The sequence below is a fragment of the Paramormyrops kingsleyae genome, chromosome 2, assembly GCF_048594095.1.
Source record: "Paramormyrops kingsleyae isolate MSU_618 chromosome 2, PKINGS_0.4, whole genome shotgun sequence".
Taxonomy (NCBI): Eukaryota; Metazoa; Chordata; class Actinopteri; order Osteoglossiformes; family Mormyridae; genus Paramormyrops; species Paramormyrops kingsleyae.
In genome coordinates, this window is record NC_132798.1 from 5,535,415 (window position 1) to 5,557,194 (window position 21,780).

The window sequence follows — 21,780 nt, forward strand, 5'->3', positions numbered from 1 at the left end:
CAATGTTCAGACTCTTCAAATTCTGCAAAACAATTGCATTTTAACCCCCAGCGATCGATGCATTGTTGCATAAGACAGCCTCGAACATTTTCTAAAGGGTGTGACCATTTCATTACGGTGAAGCATTTAGAAGCCCGTAGTGGTGGGCAAAACACATCCAGCGGCTGAGAGATTTCAGCGGCGGCTAAGATGCTCGGATCGCGAACTGTCACTCGCCCGGTGAACAGCGAGTCGCCTCCCCGCCCATCGCCGCATCCCATTGGCCTGTCGCGCTGGTGAATTTATTACGCTGTGTTGTTAGTCTGGTACCGGGTTAGTAGTGCAAGTTGAGAATGAGGAGAGGCTCCGTGGCGCCTCGGCGGAGGAGGAGGGCTGTGCCGGGCGCGGACGCGACTGCCGCTGTCCATTCACTTCTAGTTGTAATACAAGGACGCTCAGAAAGACTTTCTCATCTTGCCAAGTGATTACTAATGATCTTAAGATTATATTTTCGGCGACCATGAAAATAAGGTGAATACAGAAAAAAACACCCTCTTATACCTGCTGAACAAGAAGAAAAAAATATACAGAAATGGGACCGTTTCCGAAGGGACGTTACTTTACTATGGGCATCTTCCTGTTCCTTTTTTCCTCTACTACACTTACGACAATTAAAGGTAGGAGCCCGATCGGCGATGTCTTGGTGCTTGTCGGCGTTTTTAGCGCTATGTGTATTGCAGGTGCTTATTCGGAAACACTGAAGGTATAGCTGGAGAAAGCGATCCGGAGTGAAGAGTGACCACCCAGCGTGCACTCTAGAGAGGCTGGTGTTTAAGGGATAGTCTGCCACTGAAAGTTGCTGCAGTGCGATTTCATTAGGGCGATACGGACACTATGTATATATGTATTTAATATATATTTTTAAAAATGGGTAATATATATTTTTTTCTTCAGATATATGTGAATGAAATACATGGCGGGGCGCTTCAAAATAGTTCAGATTTGTAGCTTGGCTTGTACTTTTTGGCGGCGATTAAACGCACACGGTGCGGGATGTATAATGTGTGAGCGGCTCCGGCGCGGCGCGGAGCGAAAGGCGCGTTTGCGGGATGCAACAGGCGCGCGGGGCTCCGGCTGGGCAGCCTGTTCTTTGCTCTGCACTTCCCAGGGCGTCCGAACTGCCCATCACTGTCATGTCTTGGGGTTATGAATAGTAGCGGTGGTAGAGGCTGCTTCGCAAGTGCCGTGGCTTTAAAAATACAATTTATCGCACTTAATGAAAGTTAACATGCATCGCCGAAGTGTCCGCGCTGACCAGAACGCTCCCAGTCAGGAGTAACGTCTGCCTTACAAGCTGGTATACAGTTTATTAACTAAATTTTAACGTGGATGATCATTATAACCATTAAATTAAGATCTTTTTACGTTTGGCTTTTTATTATGTGATAAGACAGCAGTGTTTTGCCTGTAAAATGCAGGACGCTGTGAAATATTTGCTTAAATATACTTTGTTCTGATCAAACATTTATGCACTAAAGTAGCCGTTCAGTACAATATGCAGTTATTTCTGGCAAAGGCCAAAACAGACCCATCATGCATAGCTGTCATGCAGTTTTCTGAGAATTCCTAGAAAACCATCGCTGCTACAAAGACTTTTATGGCTTAGTTTATTACACACTGCATGTCATTAATTGGCTCTAAATGGCTTTATAGATCTCATATATTACAGTGCATTACGAAGGCTGCCACTCTAGATAATTGGCACTTCTTAAATCCAGGAACTCAGAACCCCCCCCCCCCCTGGATGTGCGATTTTAATCTTCAGGATTACTGAAAGTAATTTTAGCATTTTTAATGGCTTTGATACACCACAACACTTGTTTTGTTTTTGGCACATGGAAAGATGTGAACCTTCCTTATTTTATGTGCCAGATTGGAGCAGATGGGAGGAAGTAAGGCATAAATAAAATACCAAGGTCTGTGTCTAATGACACATATCTAACCCTTTCAGTGTCATTAACACTTGCCTCTTGGTTGGTGACATACAAGTGTGACAATTTATCTCCACAGAAGGCTGAAATTACACATTTCCATGGTGGTTTAAGGTTTGCCCCTTTTTTCATTAGCTGGTATCTTATATTATTTGATTTGTTTTTTATTGTTTGTGTTGGGGCTCACCAACAATTACACAGAGTAAACGCTACACTATCAACAGGGGTGCAGTCGCGGGTGGTCAGGTTTGGGAGCTTCTCCCTGCAGTACTGCTCTCTAGAAACTCACTGGGGCCCTAAAGGTTACTTGTTACAGGTTGTTAACCACGTCAGTCCCAGTGGCTTGCCTGCATTCACTAGCTTCACAGTTGTGCTTTAGGGTGCTGCTTCTGCCGTCCTTTACTCCAAGGCTAAGAGGACATTCATTTTGTTTGGGGGCCTCACATTACGCATTGTCATCTCCCAGCGCTCGTGATGAGATTACAGTTATTATATTATTATAGTGTCAATAATCACACCTTGACCTTTGCTAATACCTTAAGCAATCAAGCGTGTAGTTCACACTGAGGTTTATTAGCTGGAAACTAGCGTGAGGTTTTCAGGCTGGAATTGGGAAAAGAAATCCTATGTTAGGCCTATTTCATTGCTAAACATAATGAAATCTACCACCATGTAAGTTGATGGATACACTGGGTATAACGGAAACTTTAATGCTTTATATTAATCTTTACTGTACGGAGTAATGTGTTTGACTCTCTGGGGGAGTAGACAGCATCTCAAAAATCAGGGAAGAGAATACTTGAACTTACCAGACTTAACATGTACAAGAGAAGCACTTTGCACTTTGCACAAACATTAATGTACAAGGGCTCAGTCACTACAGCTGTTCAATTTGTTATAATGGAATTAGTATTTATGCGTGACCGATAATCAGCCATACATGTTGTTTGGTGGGGAAACGATGGTGTGGTAGACGGTGTATGACTATCCACTACAGTATTGTTCTTAATGGCTGTGATCCAGATATTTATTTTCCACTGAATTGAAAGCATTGAACAGAACCTGCTGCAGAATAACAAAGAGCTTGACTGTCCTGTGTTGCTCTGAGTATTTGCCCAGGTACTGTAGCTTGTCAATCTCCAGACGTTTATCTGAAAATTCCCACCTCTGAACATGGCGACTTGTCACCTGCAGAACTGTATGTTATGCAGACTGCCTGTCGTTGTCCCTTTGCATGTTACAGTAAGGGGGAGCCAGACCATTCTTCCTATGAATTCCAGCAGGATGTTAAAAATGGCTACAGTAGCTAGAAAATTGTTTTAAAAAAAAAAAAAAAGTCACAATATACCCATAAAAGATAAATATAATATTTCTGACTGGGCAGCATATCACTATTTATTATTTACAAATATGCAATCTGGAATTTTATAATGAGCCTGGCAAAGCTACTTTTAAACTACTGTTAAGCAAACGTAGCTCACATTACCATGGTAGCCTTGAAGATATGTAACTTACTGCCAGTTTAATGCTGTAACCTCAGATGGCTATCAAGCAGATACACGGGAAATTTTCTTAATTGTTTAAAACGTTGAACCTGTAAATTGTACAGAATATGTTTTTTTTTTAATGTAACGATTGCTGCCTCTTTTTAAAAACATGTCCTAGTTAAATCAACATTTCCCAATACATTTTTCGTATTACAGCAACTAAATAATTAATCACCAAATAGACTAGGGACTGCAGCTTGAATTTCTCCATATGGTGTCTAAAACCCTTTACAATGTTCATGCACATACAAACACTTTCTTTTTTTTTTCCTTTTTTTTTGGGGGGGGGGAGGGTTTACTGTACTTAGGCAAGTTATAAAATATCTTAAAATCCGATAATGTGGCTTGATTTATATTTGAAAAACACTATAGTTATTATACATTTATCAGAAAAATAGAAGAGTGAAATAATATTGTATGTGTTACTTTTTTGGGTGACATGGAATTACAGTAATTTGTTTTTTTTAGTATGTGGAATAATAGTAATTCCTCCACTTAACTACAATTCTGAAGTGAAGTTTCTGAATGCTGAAGTTACTGAGAAAAAAAAAACAAATAATAAAAAAAGAATAGTATAATTTTCTGGTGAGCTTAGGAGTTCCGGGAAGCGAATTTTCAAATACAAGATAAGCAATACCCCTGTCATGTTCTTTTCAAATCATTTCCGGCCACTTTTTTTCTGCACCTTTTCTTGTATTGCTGTCAGAGTGTTCTGCTTGGTCATCAAAATTATTTTTTTCCAAGACAGTCGCAGTGAGATTTTTCATGAATCTTCTGTATAGTAAATCGGGAAAAGTCACAGTCCTAGATGATATGCATGTTGTAAGGCACTGTAAGTGCAGTGTGATATGATATTAAATAAAATTTTATGAATAAAATTAAATAAAATTAGGTGTGTGAATAGTTTGTCTACTCATTGTCTTGTAATTTGGGGCTATTATGCTGAGAAAAGCCTGTGTCACTTTCTGCTGGAGAAATGTGTTAATATACAATCAAAGTTGAAAGGGTGAAGGCAGTCCTTTAGGTTCCCATTACATACTGTTAACATTTTGCATAACATGGGGAAGAATTAATCTAAATCCACAATCTCATTGACAGTGATGTGTCTACTCGAGCTCAAACGTCGACAGCAGCTTTTCATGAAGATGGATGAACGGGTGTCCAAAAATGAAATAAATAAACACCTTAACATTTGTCATTCCTGCCATGACAGGTCATAATGCTAATCTGAGTGTGGCTGTGTGTCTTTTGGCTAATCATATTTTTATGCGGATGTGCAGAATATGTCATGGCACAACTGCTCTTAATTACCTGCATATTTTATGCGGCTATGTTGGTGTAATTAGGATCTAAGATGCCTGGCACTTGTTTATAAATTCAGTCATTGCTCTGTTTTAATGCTATTGGGTAGCACTGATTCCTCACACCTCCAGGATTGGGAGTTTGAATCCCTCCGTTACTCTCTGCATACTTGTACGTGTGTGATTTGCATGTCCACCCCTGTGTGAATATCCTTTATGGTCCAAAAACATGCAGTTGAGGTGATCTGCATTGCCTGTAGTGTACGGTTGTATCTGCATGTGCCCTACGGTGGACTGACATCATATGCAGGGTGCCCCCCCCCCTCCCCCATGCCCAGTGTTGCTTGGGATAGCCCCCTGGTTATCCATAGCCCAGATCAAGATAAATGCATGGAAGATGGATGCTGTGTCCTTTTGGTGATGTTCTAAAAAATATAGTTTGCTCTCAAAATGTTAATATTGTATCTATCATGCAATTGTGACATTCACAAAAAAAAGAAAATCCTCCAGATATCAGACAGAAATCCTATAAAAAATCTCACGGTCAAGCCTTTCGCCCTGCATTCATGCCAGGTGGCGTTTTATCCAAGGGACCTGAGTTTCTGTCTGTCCTGTGGCAGTAGTACAGATACAGTTTATGTTTACATGCATGAATCGCTTTTGAAGGTAGATTTTTTTTTCCTCAAGCATGATACAGTCTGCCTGTCAGTGTAGTAACTAGTCATGTCTTTTTTCTCTACTTACTTTCACAGTGGTAGGTAGAAATAACTACTGGGGCCAATTTTGCGCAAAAAAGACTGACATTCTGACTTTTACCTTGAGCTGGAAATGTTAAGATACAGGATCCTTCAGAGTAGCGGAGCTGTGGACCTGATGAAAACAAGCTTCGACACACTGGCAAGTGCTCTGGGGTCAAAGCAGCTATTTTCCGTCATGGAAAGTAGGGGGCTCTGTTTTATGAAATGAATCATCGGATTTAAGCTGCCGTCGGTGTCAACGTAATGCAGTTCATTGCCCCGATTTACATTTAAATGAAACCCAATGACTGTACATTCAAAAAATGAAATACAGTAATAATGATGGTAATAAAACAAAAAAACTGCACTGCCTTATTTTACCCAGAAGTCTTGGTGTTTTAATACGTGGGTTGGGTAAAATATATATATGTGTGTGTGTATATGTGTATTTTATACACACACACAAACACACACACACACACACACACACACACACACATACATATACATGAATATTTGACTTTTTGTGAAAATACATTAGCACAGCAGAACCTTCAAGAACTGTCAAACCTGTTTGCTTAACCTTGCATGTGAATTAATAAAAATAGATTCTCTCCTATCTTAACAACACCTCAGATCCTTTTTCTGAGTGACTCATTGCCTTGCAGTAACAAACTGATATTCTTGGCATGACTGACTATATTGCTTACTATAGTCATACTATAAGCTTACACAGCTTGCATTGCTCTGCAATATTTTATTTATTTATTCTATTGTTTTATTTCTACTTATTTATTTTTGCTAATTAATGTTCTCTGTTCTTCTATATCTGTGAATGCAAGTACCAGTGCTCCCAAAACAAATTCCTAGTTCAAGCAGTTGTACCAGGCTAATAAAGTGAATTCTGATTCTGATTTTTTATTTTAACTTTTGTGATGCAGTTTAATTAGATGCTATTAGATTAACAATTGTGGTGATTCTGATTTATCTATATTTTACTGACAGACATCACCATAGTGAGTCAAAGAAAAGAAGAAAAGATATATATGTATTTCTTTGAATTTCATTACCCAGGCTCAGGAACGCGATAGGCCAATCCATCCATGCTAGATACTGTGGGTTTCATTAACTTCTTCCAGGAAGAGTGCAATCAGGACTCCCTGAAGTACCCTCCTCAGTCATGGTGCTAAATCATGTGCAATGCACAGTACCTGAGTTCATCCATCTCAGTCTCTGGATTCAATCAGAGGCCTCTTACAGTAGCACACCTCTTTATTCCAGCACTTTACTCATGTAAGAGATCAGAAGCTCTCTGGAGTGCCGTGTGACAACGTGGTTCATAGCCTGAGTCAACCCCTTTTGTCAGTCAGCGAGACGAGGCTAGGCGTTAGGTACGATGCCTGCTTGGAACATAAGTGTTTGATCAAAACAGGCCCTGATTGAACCTTAAGTATAAACAGAGCAGAATTTGAGGAATTGAATGGCTAGTGGAATGTGTCACCGCCTGCATTTCATTTACATGGAGGCTTCTTATCATGAGGTTACCGAAGTTTTGTCATGGGTTTAATTAATGTATTCTTTCTCAAATAGGTATGGCTGTGAAAAACATTAAATGGCTAACTTAATGCGTTTTTTTAAGATGCAAGGACAGCAAATGCAATTTTCTTTAATAAAGGAAATCATAAACGAGTACATAGATCCGGTAATGGCTACTGAAACCAGAAGATGTATTAGTTTTGTCTTTGCCGTTTTAGAAATTTAGCATTTGATTCTTATTGTGTGTGCATGTGGGCATGTATGAATATTTAGGTACAGAATGGGGTTTGTGATTGTCTAAGTAGAAAACTTAGTGATGGTTATTAAAATGTCTGAATAGGATATTCATGAATATTTAGTTACAGTATGGGGTTTGTGATTGTCTAAGTAGAAAACTTAGTGATGGTTATTAAAGTGTCTGCATAGGATATTCATGAATATTTAGTTACAGAATGGGGTTTGTGATTGTCTAAGCAGAAACTTAGTGATGGTAATTAAAATGCCTGCATAGGATATTTACTGGTCTGCATGCGGTGCCCATTTGATATATTAAGTGCTGAAAAAGCTTGTTAGTATATGATCCATACTATTATATAGAAACAATTAGCATAGTGCAATTATGTTTGGAGCTTTGACAGTTTTGGATAAAATCAAATAATCTAATTTTTTGAATTTCATGTCACTTTTTACATTTAATAGATTTAAAATGTGGTTTTCTTTTCTGTCACTTTTGTCACCTTTGGGTTTTGGGCCTTGTGTGGAAGTTTCAGGGGATCGTCGGGGTTGAGGGACAAGCATGCCTACTGTCTTCTAATTAACTGGTAATTATACAGATCAAATTCATTTTGTGTGTGAAAAGCGACCAGGGGCGGTGTCCCTGTCTCTCCTGCAATACATTATGGCCAAGGAATGCTAATTACTAATTCAGTGCATCATTGTGCTACTTATATATAGTTTTGTCCTCACTTGTACATATAAATGTATACATATAATAATCAGGGATAAGCATTTATTAGTTAACTAATAATTATTTTTTGTCTGTAAGGTGTTATAATGTTCAGGTATTAGATTCACTATATAATGTATACCCTTTCATCCTTTAATAATTAGTCTGTTGTAACTTGCTGCATATTTTATCTCCCTAATCAAGAAACCGATATGAATAATTTATCACAAAATATGCATGTATTCAGAGAGGATTTGCCTTGTCAGAGAGTCATCACAGTGAAGCCATTGAAGGGTATTTATCCAAGGTCTACGATTCATTATTATAAACCTGCAGCAAGTTAAAGTTTGTGTGAAAATAGCCGTACGGCAGTCTGTGGAGATAGCCAATAAGCTAGTATTTTTCAGAGTGATCACTGTTTCTCATAGACTGACAGGTCATATAATGAAACTTCAGAGTAGCAGCTTAATTCGGGGACATGCCACCACAGTGGCACTCTGGCTCGTGATATAGTCATCTTCAGACACATGATGTTTATTAACTAGATAAATTACAAGCTACAGCGTCCAACAAGGCTGATGTGTTAATACTCATCGTATTAACAACAAATTGATTTCCAACACGCTGATATTTGTGTGATGGCGTCTCAAGTTAAATTCACAGAAGCATAAATAAGAGTAACTTTGTTTTTAACTACGGTTAGCGGTAAATGTTATTCTCATATATCCATCCATCCATCCATCCATCCATCCGTATTCTTTAACCTCTTGTTTTGTGCAGGGTTGTAGGGGTCAAAGGCTCATCCCAGAATATATTAATTTGATTTTTTTTTTTGTAAATCAAGGTGTACCTAATGTAGCTTAGTTTTATAATAATGCTTTCCATCCATCCATCCATCCATTTTCTATACCTGCTTGCCCTGTGCAGGGTGGCATGGTTCTAGAGCTTACCTGGAGCTACAGGTGCAAAGCAGGGCGAATCAGTCATTATTAAAGAGTCACAATATTTAATCACTAGCTGTTTTATTTTATTTGATAAATCACAATGATAACGGTAGAGCAGACAAGGCCATGATACCACCTTCATAACGTTGGAGGACGGCTGACCTTTAAAGCAGTTGGTTGCGTTAGTGAAGGTGCATTCTTTTAGTCAAACTGCAGTGACACCTTATAGTGCTTGAAGCCAAGTAGTGTTTATTAAAGTCCTCAAATTATCTCAGTGACCCAGCTAACTGCTGCTGTTTGATTTGTTCAATACATTCCCCAGTGTTTAATAATCCAGCAGGTCACTAAAAGGCAGTCTTAGTACTTTCTTGTGTAGTAGGTTATTTTCTATGCAATGTGCATGCTAGGGTTTGCTCCATGAAGAAAGACTGTGCGTAAAAGGTATGATATTATTGAGACATAACTGTGACCATGTAGGGTCCATAGAGAGTAGTTTTTTGATTGGCACGATGTCACTAATAAGTACTCATAAGTACTAATTTATGCAAAAACAGGTGGGTGATGACAAGCAGACTGACGTCTCTTTAATTCTGAAATGATTTAATAGGAGCCGCCCCAATTCAGGGGCATGTGTGATTGGAGGAGAGGGAGATCTTTTTAATGAGAAAGTAATTGCATGCCATACGTGCTTAAACACACAATTATTTGCAGAAGTTTTCCTCTGATGTAGAGACACGAGCCTTGGCACTGGAGACACAGGAGGTAATTCATTCTGTCCCCAAAGTCTATTTGAAGGGTTAAACTGTAGAAAAGTATTAAAGTAAAGCTTTACTGTTTTTTCTATCCCTTCACTGTTATGACAAGGAAAGATACGGTGAATGTTTGTCCAGAAATTAAGTTCGCTGTGCTGGGGTCCCTAAGGGAGAACCTTCCCCAGCCAACGAAGGGTGTTCTCCATTCCTTTTTAAGTCGTGGGCCAGTGAAAGTAATTTTGAAATGTGTTTTTTTATATCCACACATTTTGAGAGTAAATTGGCAATAAGGGGACCACAATAAATGCTACTGTTTGAAAAATAAATTCATTTTTTTCAGGGTCACGGTGAGAAGTTGTTGTTACTGGTAACATGATGCTGAAATATATATATGTATGAAATATATAGAAACAATACCCATAACACAATTTGTGTAAGCAGCGGGTCATGTAATTGCTCAAGGCATAAATAAATAAACAGCTTTCAAGGTAGGGAATTATTGATCTTTTGCATACTTATTTATATACCCTTTGGGGTACAAGTTTGACCAGCTCATTCTTCCTAAATTACAGTAAGTGTCGAATAGTATCAATGCATTCAAAACATTGCAGTTGTTTTCAGCCAACCCCTCCTTCACAGGGTTTTTACGAAGATCAGTTTAGCTTCCTGCTGCACTAGCTTTGCAATGTGGCTTGAAAAATGTAGCCTACATCTAGGCCTAAAAGAGCGCATATCCGCTAATTTGTGAAGCATTTAGTTTAATGATTTCTATGACAAAGATGTGTGACCTGGTTGCAAAGAAGATTACTGCAGTTATTTGGCAGCACCACAGACGGTACCACAGATCTTTACTCTCACCTCAGAGTACGTCATCCAGTTGAATTTTTAAAGATGTTAGGCTACTTTACCGACGTTCTGTATCAGATGTTTCAAGTAGGCAGTCCACAAGTCAAACTCAGACACAGCTAATCATTCTTGGGGTATGTGTGTGTGTGTGTGTGTGTGTGTGAGCGAGCGGGTTTACCTATCCTTATGGGGACATAATGTCCCCATAATGTGATAAATATCCGTTTTTTTTCCCTTATGGGGACCGGTTTCCTGGTCCTCCAAATCGGTGACTGCTATGAAAAAACTAAAAATGCAAAAACTCTTGTATTTTGTTTGGTTACTTATGGTTATGGTTAGGGCAGGGTAGGGGTTAAGGTTGTCATAGTTAGCGTTAGCATTTTTCCCATTGAAATGAATGAGCGGTCCCCATAAGGATATGTTTACCCTACATGTGCGGGTGTGTGTGTCTGTGTGTGTGTGTGTGTGTGTGTGTGTGCGTGCGATGGGTTGGTGTCGCATCCTGGGTTATTCCCTGCTTTGTGCCTGTAGGTTAGGGGATAGTGCTCTGCACTCCCGTGACCCTGCATAGGACAAGATAGTACAGAAAACTGACAGATGGATGGACAATTATGAAAGTTTAAGATGCAAGGAAAACACAAATGCTGCTGTAAGATAAATTGTTCTCACAGAGCAGAAAAAGCGTCTTTTAAGAGCGTGCGTAACGTGTTTCAGCATCAGTATGAAGTCCAAGCTGTACTTTGCAAAAACCGCTGTCCCGCTGTTACTACAACAGTTTGCTCGTAGATTAAGCAGCTGTCAGGAAGGCAGATTATCTTTTGCTTTTTAGGTATTATGAAAAATGAATATCGCCCGACCATATTAGCAATGAAATAAATGGAATATTAATTGCACAGAATGCATTCTATAGTGATTTACTACTAGTGAATTGTACCTGGATAATCATCCAGTTATTATATATTGGGTCAATATTTGTCAGACTCTTGGACTCTGTTCTTAAAAAAGAAAGAAAAAAAAAACTTCTGCAATTACAGCAGGGTACAATTATCTTAAGAGCTGTCTGGGTCTTGCTTTTTGTGGTGCCATTAAGTATCAGTGTGAAACCAAGATTCTTTTCAGGATTTCCTTTGATGTGCTCTAATGCAGACTAATATGCGGGTGATTCTGATATAGTGCTTTGGAAAACTGCAGTGAGAAAGGGGGAAATGGCTCTTGTACCTGGTTCAAGGCCCTCGTGTGCCATTCAGGGCAATTGAGACTCAAGGTTAATGATCAGTCTTTTCCCGTGTGAATCTTTCCACGAATCACACCCCTGCACTGAAGTCGATCCTGGCTGTAGCTTGTCGCGATCATATAGATTATATATAGTCTTAAGAAATATTTAAGGTCACATATTTACTGAAACATCCTTTAAAAGATAAGATGAACATTTTTTTTTCCTAATTCAATGTTTCACTGAAAACACCTTTGGCAGCAAGAAGAGTGTTCCTGCATAAGTCTCTATTCTTCTGTGTGTATTTTATGTGTGTAAAATGTAAGGATTGTGTCTGACCTTCCTCTGGTGTTAGGGTCAGTACCGACCCGTTTGTAAGTTTTAAATGCATAAAAGCACCACATAAATTTGTGTACTGCATCAGGAAAATCTATTTAAAAAAATTCATACATAAAAAAAAATTCACTAGGTAAGGCATGCCCAGACATGTAAGGCAAGATAAGACCAATTCAGTTTATTTATTGATGATGAATTGGATGATAAATAATTGTTTTGAGGGTATTTTATGGCTGATTTAAGACACGGGTCGGCACCGACCTGTCTAACATAAGAGATGCGTACAGAAAGCACAGGACTAAGGTAGATTACTATAGGAAAAGAAATACAGTATGTGACTGGCGATGTTACTGAACTTAATGGCTTTCTGTGTTATTTTAGCACTTCTCAATATATTATGTCATGCATTGTTGTTATGGGTGATAGTTTATGTATATCATGCAAATATACCACTAAGCAAATCTGTGAGCTTTTTTAGCCCAGAGGTTCTGTAAAATGTATTATTTGCCATTTATGCACTGGTGTTAATTTAGATTTTGGAAATGTGGATGTTGGTTAAATTACATTGTTCTCTACAGTTAGAGTCTTTCTTTGTGAAAGTACAGCTAATACTATGGTGTCCTGACACCACAAAGCAAAACAGCTGTTTACTTGTCTCTGCTTACGGTCCTCTTCTTAGGCAAGCAGTCATAAGCTCTTCATGACTTACCTAGATTAGAGGATTTTGGTGATGTTTATTGCACTGTGACAAACTTGTGCAAGACCCATCTTTATTGTTTTATATGAAACGAAAGAGAATAAACGTCTTTAACATGAAGCGTTGTTTTTGAATTACAGCCTCACTAAACATTAGCAGTCTTTGTAGAGCTGGCTGTGCGCAAGTTTAAAGTAATGTTAAGTCCTATGGAGACCTTAGAAAATGTACTTAAATACCAAGAATGTACTTCAATATCCTAAGATACACAACTCATTGTATTGTGTCGTTTTCCCTCATGTGATTTCTCTATCAGTGTCAAATTACCAACTGAAGGAGTCAAGTCAGGCATTTTTTGTGGCTGTGTGTTTATGTCTTTCTCACAATGAATTTCAGGCAAAGATAATGGTTTTCAGTTAAAGGCAGGCTGTCTGTCTGTTTGTCTGTCTGTCTGTCTGTCTGGCTGGCTGTCTGTCTGGCTGTCTGTTTGTCTGTCTGTCTGTCTGTCTGTCTGTCTATAGAATAGTCTCCTGGGAGAACCGATGTCCAACATAAAACATAATTTTGTTGTGTATATTTATTCACCATCACTCATATGTTGCAAGTACTAATAACAGTCATTAATATTACAATCAGGTAAATGATGCAAAACTGTTACTCGTCGGAAAAAAACAGCATTTAAGTGAAATTTATTAATGCATGATGTGTATAGAACATCATAAAATGTTAACCAGTAAATTAATTTTCAGAGTGAATTTGCTTAGTGTTTTTAGCATTATAGTAGCCTATTTCCAGATTGGTTTAGCAGCTCGAAAAGCCATGGGAAACATAACATTTATTATTTATTATTAAGCTATTCAGTAACGGCTGAGCAAGTAACATTCAGTTAAGCTGTATGAGATTTATTTTGTATATGTATTTTGAGAATGTGTGTGTGTATTTTATGTGCAATTTTTGTTTTTGTGTTATGGTTATTTCTTATTGTCATATTTTTATTGCTTTGATTAGTGCTTGATATCCGAATAATTCTTCCTTTTAACCTGTTTTTGTGGCATTTTAAAGTAAATTTCCAGCATAAGGTCATCCAAAAATTCCAAATTACATGGAGTTAAAAAAGGGGAAAAAACTAGCCTCCAAGAGAACTTTTAAAAAGGAAAAATATGCACTTTTAAAACCAATATGGTACAAACAGGTGATCAGTATACGATTTTAGTTTTAGCATGGATTTTAGTTCACTGCATGAAGGGGTTTGGTGAGTTACGTGTTATTCTCAAGGTCACAATTTGGTTCCATCCAGAGACCTTCACTCTTACAGGGATGCAAGTGGAAAAAAAAGTGTGGCACATGCAAATGTAACAACCTTTCAGAAATGACAAAGTATTTCTCCATGGACCAGTGTCCATCTGATCTGTACATTACATTTACTGCACTTTAATCTGACCTATTCCACCTTTGAGTCACAGACTCTTGACATTCAGATTTAAAGATTATACTTATCTAAATCTGCATCAGTTATTAAAAAAAAAAAGTTTTATATACACTCACCTAAAGGATTATTAGGAACACCTGTTCAATTTCTCATTAATGCAGTTATCTAATCAACCAATCACATGGCAGTTGCTTCAATGCATTTAGGGGTGTGGTCCTGGTCAAGACAATCTCCTGAACTCCAAACTGAATGTCAGAATGGGAAAGAAAGGTGATTTAAGCAATTTTGAGCGTGGCATGGTTGTTGGTGCCAGACGGGCCGGTCTGAGTATTTCACAATCTGCTCAGTTACTGGGATTTTCACGCACAACCATTTCTAGGGTTTACAAAGAATGGTGTGCAAAGGGAAAAACATCCAGTATGCGGCAGTCCTGTGGGCGAAAATGCCTTGTTGATGCTAGAGGTCAGAGGAGAATAGGCCGACTGATTCAAGCTGATAGAAGAGCAACTTTGACTGAAATAACCACTCGTTACAACCGAGGTATGCAGCAAAACATTTGTGAAGCCACAACACGCACAACCTTGAGGCGGATGGGCTACAACAGCAGAAGACCCCACCGGGTACCACTCATCTCCACTACAAATAGGAAAAAGAGGCTACAATTTGCACGAGCTCACCAAAATTGGACAGTTGAAGACTGGAAAAATGTTGCCTGGTCTGATGAGTCTCGATTTCTGTTGAGACATTCAAATGGTAGAGTCAGAATTTGGCGTAAACAGAATGAGAAGATGGATCCATCATGCCTTGTTACCACTGTGCAGGCTGGTGGTGGTGGTGTAATGGTGTGGGGGATGTTTTCTTGGCACACTTTAGGCCCCTTAGTGGCATTTGGGCATCGTTTAAATGCCACGGCCTACCTGAGCATTGTTTCTGACCATGTCCATCCCTTTATGACCACCATGTACCCATCCTCTGATGGCTACTTCCAGCAGGATAATGCACCATGTCACAAAGCTCGAATCATTTCAAATTGGTTTCTTGAACATGACAATGAGTTCACTGTACTAAAATGGCCCCCACAGTCACCAGATCTCAACCCAATAGAGCATCTTTGGGATGTGGTGGAACGGGAGCTTCGTGCCCTGGATGTGCATCCCACAAATCTCCATCAACTGCAAGATGCTATCCTATCAATATGGGCCAACATTTCTAAAGAATGCTTTCAGCACCTTGTTGAATCAATGCCACGTAGAATTAAGGCAGTTCTGAAGGCGAAAGGGGGTTAAACACCGTATTAGTATGGTGTTCCTAATAATCCTTTAGGTGAGTGTATATTAACTCTACATTGGAGATGCATGTATCGGCGCCGATCTAGACCTTTTTGACGAATTATGTATTGGCCATATGTGACCGATCCAGGTCCGATACTTAATCATTTAGTTTTTGGCAGTCTCAAACATAGCTTATACTTCGCGTTAACTCTCTTTGTACAATGAATCGCACAACAGCTCCTTCCCATTTCATATGTGTTTTTTGCGGCATTCAAGCTGAACGCTGACGCTGCCTCTCAGTGGGTGTGAGCGCAATGACTTCCGCCTGCTGTGACGTCCTGCGCATAGGCTTTGCAGCACGAGGAACTGTGAATGACGTCACACACGAGTTAAACCCGTTCCAATACAAGTCGGGAAGCCATTCAGCAAAATCAGGGACCTTTTTCAAAAAACAAGATTTCTTGCTTAGCTGGACGGCTTGTCGGATTTAAGGTACCTCAGTTTAAGTAGGTTTTATCTTCGTTCACTTTCATTTAGCCCGGACTACCTTAAATCCGACAAATTATCCGACTACGCAAGAAATCAGTTTTAGACCGGTTAATTGTTAGCAGTACCCTAGCAGCAACACGTCCAAAGATAGCAGTTGTACATTAATTGTGTGTACGACCGATTTAATGTGCCACAAATAAAACATACGTGCTAATAAACAATATAAAACAGCGTTAACTTCTGTTGATAAATTTAGCACATCCATCTTGAATTCTGAGCTCGGGGTTGTGTCGACTTTCACGAGTCGGAATTCGATTTAAGGGTGGTCCAGTTGAAATTTCCGAGTTCGGAGTTCAAAGGGAATGCAGCAGATTAGAAGGTGACGATCTTGGAGCATTTTACTTTTTTACAGCAACTAGTAGCACAGCGATTTGCAATTTTTCTAAAAACAAAGTTAAGAGAGGTGGAAGTAGCGTTTAGTGGAAAATCCCACTTAAAAAGTGCATGCAATTGTGTGAGACACCTCGTGTAATATGAAAAAAGCAATGGATGATTTGGGAGTCGCTAGCTTGGGCTGTTTTGCGCACTCGATACAGATTGTGACGCAGTAGGGGCTGCTGTTTGCAATGAAGTGTAAGTGAGGCTGTTACCAGTGGGAGTAACATTGTAGGGCATTTTCAGCATTCGCCACTTGCGTATCCTCGCTTGGAAGATATTGATATTCAACTGTAATTTCATCACCATTCAACAGTTTTTCATCTGCATTTACCAGTTAAAAAAATATATAAAAATGTAAATATATATATTATTTATTATTATTATATTAAAATATTAAAGTAAAAAGAGCTCTTGTATCGGAATCTGTATCAGTATCGGCAGTTGTGCATCGGATTGGAACTGAAAAAAATGTGGATCAGCCCATCTCTACTCTATGTATTACATCTAAGAGCCCAAAATGGACCTCACGCTCTAGCAGTAATTAAACTGTAATATGTAAAATTAATTAATTAAATAATAATAATATGTGAAATAGTCTCATGGCAGCATGGGGATACTTTTGGAATGAAAATCATAAACTGTTTGGTCCCACTGTTTGTTTGTCTTCTGGAATCCCAGTGAATTGCACCAAATTATGTTCAGTGAGCTTAACATTAGAAGGTAGAATACACGTGAGGATTTTGCTGCTATTTTTATATAAACAGAATATAAAATAGTAAATAGTACAAATTAAAAAATATCACGTTTTATGGGTAGCATGTGCAGGAAGATGCAGCTGCTGATTACAAGTCAAAATTCCAGTTCCGCAACAACAGCAAGGAGCTGTAACCATGGTGAGAGAACAGTTAAGGAAACCATGAACTGTTTTCAAGAGCAAACTATTACCAACTCGCCCAATTGCTTCATTCCAGATCTCAAGAGTGAGTGCGCATGAAGTTTAACCATTTCTGGCATCTTGTAAAGTACTCCTGCATTATCCTTTCTGAAGACCCCAGTCATTGCTAAAACCACAACATGCTGAAGAATGGCTTGTGGTTATCAAACTGCTGGTGGACTTTATCTTTGACTTTGTTGCAGATCTCAAGTTACTCCTTGGAAATACCGCCATACATAGTGAATTATCCAAAAATTTACTTACTAATTTAATGCTGCAGCCCTTCCATTTAAAAATAATGGCAGTAATTGTCCACATACAGCCTAAACAGCTCTTCAGCTGGAAAAAGTCACTTCCTGCGGCTTAATTTGACATTATTTGTGTGCTGATTGTATCTTTTAAAAGGATAAACACCTGATATGTAATACAAATGATGAACTCGAGTTTCAAATCGGAGAACAGAGATATGCTTATCAAGGAGGTAAACTGTCATTAAAATTCTTTAAAAAACATATTAATGGATGTTCTTGTAACAAGTCACAAAAAGCAAGAAAGACGCAAGCTTAAAATGCAGCTGGTACCCTCGATTTGCAGTTTCTGTCTGCTCTACAGGAGGTTGTCATGGAATATATAGGCATTGTTATGTTTTGTGTTAGGGAATTTATATTGTGAAGTGATATTCTCTCAAAAAAAGAGATTAAAGGCAAGAAAAAAATCCCAGCTGCCATTTTATTGAATGCAACAATATGTGCACGCAGAATGCCAGGTGACTATGCTCACGATACTCCCTTCACCCTTTGTGGTTATCTCAGTATCTTTACCCCTTTTTCTTGAGTTGGGATCAAATTGATGAATGCTACAAGGCGGGATCGTGGGTTCTGGGTGCGGTGAATTGGAGAGGAATATGAAAACACATTTATAAACTGTCATAAGAGGCAGGGAAAAAAGCAGGCTGTAGCTTACAAAGTGGAGAAACAAATTCAGCACCTTTCAGACCAGGGTTTCAGACAAGATAATGAGGCGCATACTTTCAGAAGACTTCAGACAGCCTCGGCACCTCGGCATTCGCCCAGCATAACGATTACATGGCTGCCTTTGGGCCACCTGGTGTACAATTTCAGTCCCGGCCTGGAACTTTTGGGCATTCAGTGCTTGCTTTTTAGCATTTGATTAACATTTATTCCTGTTCTTCTGTGGATAGGTTATATTATGGTTGACCATAAGGAAGATTTAGCGTAGTTGTTCAGGAAGATGTGGATCTTGGACCACACTGGCTTGTAGTCATTTATTCAGATTGAGGTCCCCTATGCTCTCCCTGCACTGAATTCATGAGTCCTGCGATGTGCTTATGCTTTTTTATTTATTACGCCTCCTGTTTAGAAGGAGTAACTTGCTGTTTTGGTTACCCTGAAGGCATCTTTTGACTGCCTTCCTCAGAGTTTGTCTTTTTTTTTTTTCCGCTTTTTTCCTGTGGTTTACTGTTTGATCCAATGTCAGAGTTCTTGGAAGGCAGCTCTACTGTGGTTTCCACCAACCCTTTATTCAGATGATGTTGTTTTCATCTCTGCCTCCCTGGGAAAGTGCTGCATCTTTGTTGATTTCCCCCACACCCACACCACAGGTCAAACTAATTCTTTCTTTTTTGCGTTTTGGCTTACAGTGAAAATAAAGATGGTAGAAGAAAATGGAGCATATCTTTATATCTTTTATATCTTTTGCCTTTCCAGATGTCTTTCTCTGCCTCAGAAACCATGAAAACACCAAAACGCTATGTAGGATATTGTTATAATCATAACTATGAATTGTTAGGGGAGTGAACAGGACTCTCCTGACACGTTGTTTTGTGTCAAAAATAACGGATCATTTAAGTACTTTAAGAGGAATCATTTGCATGCTTTTGCCAGAATGTGACGTAACACAGAACAATGTAACCCAGACGGTGTCATCTTTCTGATGCGATGATAAGCTGAGGAACTGACGGACTTTGATCATTACAGTTCCCATGGTCGTCATTGTCAGAATGTGCTTAATACCTAATTAATACCCTTGTTCGTTACATGAAATAAGATGATGGGTCCTTATTGTTCTAGTGCTAAATGGCTGCCATGCGTCACCCATTACTGGAGTCTGTGCTAACTTAAAAACAAGATCCTGTAAAGCTTTGTGGGATATGTGAATGGACAGCAGTACAAGTATATGATCCGTTATATAAACACAGTTTATTACTAGCTTTTAAGCCATATTCGTATATTTAGCACTAAATAAAGGTCAGAGGGAGGGTTCTGAGATTTACAGCAGTTTAGTATTTATGTAGTTACGGTGCTTGGCGTACATGTTAGAGTACGTGAAGTTGGATGATAGATTGACAAGTGTGATCCACACCTTAAAGATCAAAAGATAAAGAGTATGAAAAAAGCTTAGTAGACCTGTGCTCTAGCATAGGATATGCAGTGTATAAGAAGAGGAACTAATTTTCTGGAATGTGTTAACATGTATTTGATATATGGTTAAAGTACATTCTTAAATACAAAAGATCTTTGTAATACCTTGAGTAGTGGATGCAGATCCTTCATCTCGACTCCCATCCTGGCTTACAGTGTGTGGAGATTGCATGCTCCTGTGTTCGTGTCTCCCTTAGGTGCTCTGATCTGCTCTCAAAATCCAGAAATATGAATTTCCGATGAATTTCTTTCTCCAAATTACCACTAGTGTGTCATTGTGATTGAGTGTGTTTGTTTGTGATGGACTGGAATCCTGTCCTGTCCCCTGCCACCTGGTGTCTGTGATTCCTGGGATAGACTCCAGGCTTGCAAGAACCCTGCATTAAATAAGTAGCTATTTAAAATGGATGCTCGTTTTGAGCTATGTGTTTACTATATTTATAACACTGTATTTTTAATACATCTGAGATAATTCTACGGTAATTCTGAATATTGCTTGTGATTATTTTGAATAAAATGTTATTTTGTTTGCGGTGCTGCTTTCCTCGGACAGCTTGGAAGGAGAACTTTCTGTCCACTTAATCAATGACCCACTCTTGCGAGTGACTCACTGGTATCAGAGATGCTAAAAGAGCAAACCACCTGGACTCTGTTTTAAATTAATGCTTAGAAAGCAGAGCGAATGTGAAGGTGAACTTAACGTACAAGCAGCCCTGAAGTCATGTCCGCTCGACTGGACAAAGTTATGTTCTAGCATTTCCTGCAAGTCCGGCGCAAAAGCAGCGTGCAAAGCACTGCAATACATATTCCAGACATTAGAATTTAAACTAAACTTCATTAAGCATGACGGCTACGAAGGAATAATTAAAACCATTGCTGAAGGATAAATTTGCACAGGCTTCATCTAAACTGAAGTAATTAAATAAGGGAAAAAATAAACAAAGCTGAATAAAGTGTAGTTGTTTCAGTATGTAGCCAATACACCCAGCGGATTAAAAGGGCCCTTGAATAATGGTGCACATTGATCAAATTTACATGTGAAGTGGGATCACCAGTGTTGAGTCACCTGCTTTTGACTGGGTCTTTTCAGCTGTAGTGATCAGAGATTAGGAAAATGCCAGAGTCCAATTGCGTATAACCAAGGGCCGGTTGCTTCATTTGATATGTTGTATGTAATGTTTACCATTTTGTTAAAACATGCTAAAATGACATGACCCCAGGCGACACCTACAAGACAAACAAGAAGCATCATGATTTTGCGTGTACTTCCTGTCTAACATGGAACAATACATCGCTTTGAAATTACAAATGAATCACCAACAACTGCAGCCTATTGAGTCCAAAAAACCATTTCAATATGTCTTTTAATTATGCACAAAATCCTGTTACTAATACTGATATATGAACACATCATCTCCTTCTTCTATATAAATAGCACAGATAAATTATGTCTAATTATAATGATTTCTTTAAAGCAAAAGAACACCGCCCATTGCCACACCTCGTTGATTACTGTATATATTTTGTGCTGTAAACATGTAAACATAATAAAGATAATATACCATTTTCTCGCTACTCTCACCACTCAAGTTAAGATGTACTTTTTACATTCAGTTGTGGCACTGATCAGAGTAACAAAAGCATGCATATACCATACTCTGTAATGAATGAATTTGAGCTTTACACAAATGCCATATGGATTAGTGAGGCTGATTTCCACTGCTACAAAAGTGCTGTATCTGCAGGTTCACACCCCTCTCTAGCACAGGGATGAAGTCCTGTAGCCTTACGGCATGTGCAGCAGGAGGCCAAGGACGAAGCCTTAAGCTGGTTCCTGTCATCAGCATCCATCTATCTATCTATCTATCTATCTATCTATCTATCTATCTATCTATCTGTCTGTCTGTCTGTCTATCTATCTATCTGTCTGTCTGTCTGTCTGTCTGTCTGTCTCTG

General features: G+C 38.8%; 1 protein-coding gene across 2 annotated transcripts in view; it reads left to right on the forward strand.

Annotated features, from left to right (window-relative positions):
* The first annotated feature begins 239 nt into the window (after window positions 1-239).
* Window positions 240-21,780, forward strand: part of unc5db (unc-5 netrin receptor Db) — a 165,602-nt gene continuing 144,061 nt past the window's right edge. For both annotated transcript variants that reach the window (XM_023838555.2, XM_023838556.2), the window contains exon 1: window positions 240-656. In XM_023838555.2, the coding sequence (XP_023694323.1) occupies window positions 572-656 (85 nt within the window). In that variant the 5' untranslated portion in view covers window positions 240-571. The remainder of the gene's footprint in view (window positions 657-21,780) is intronic.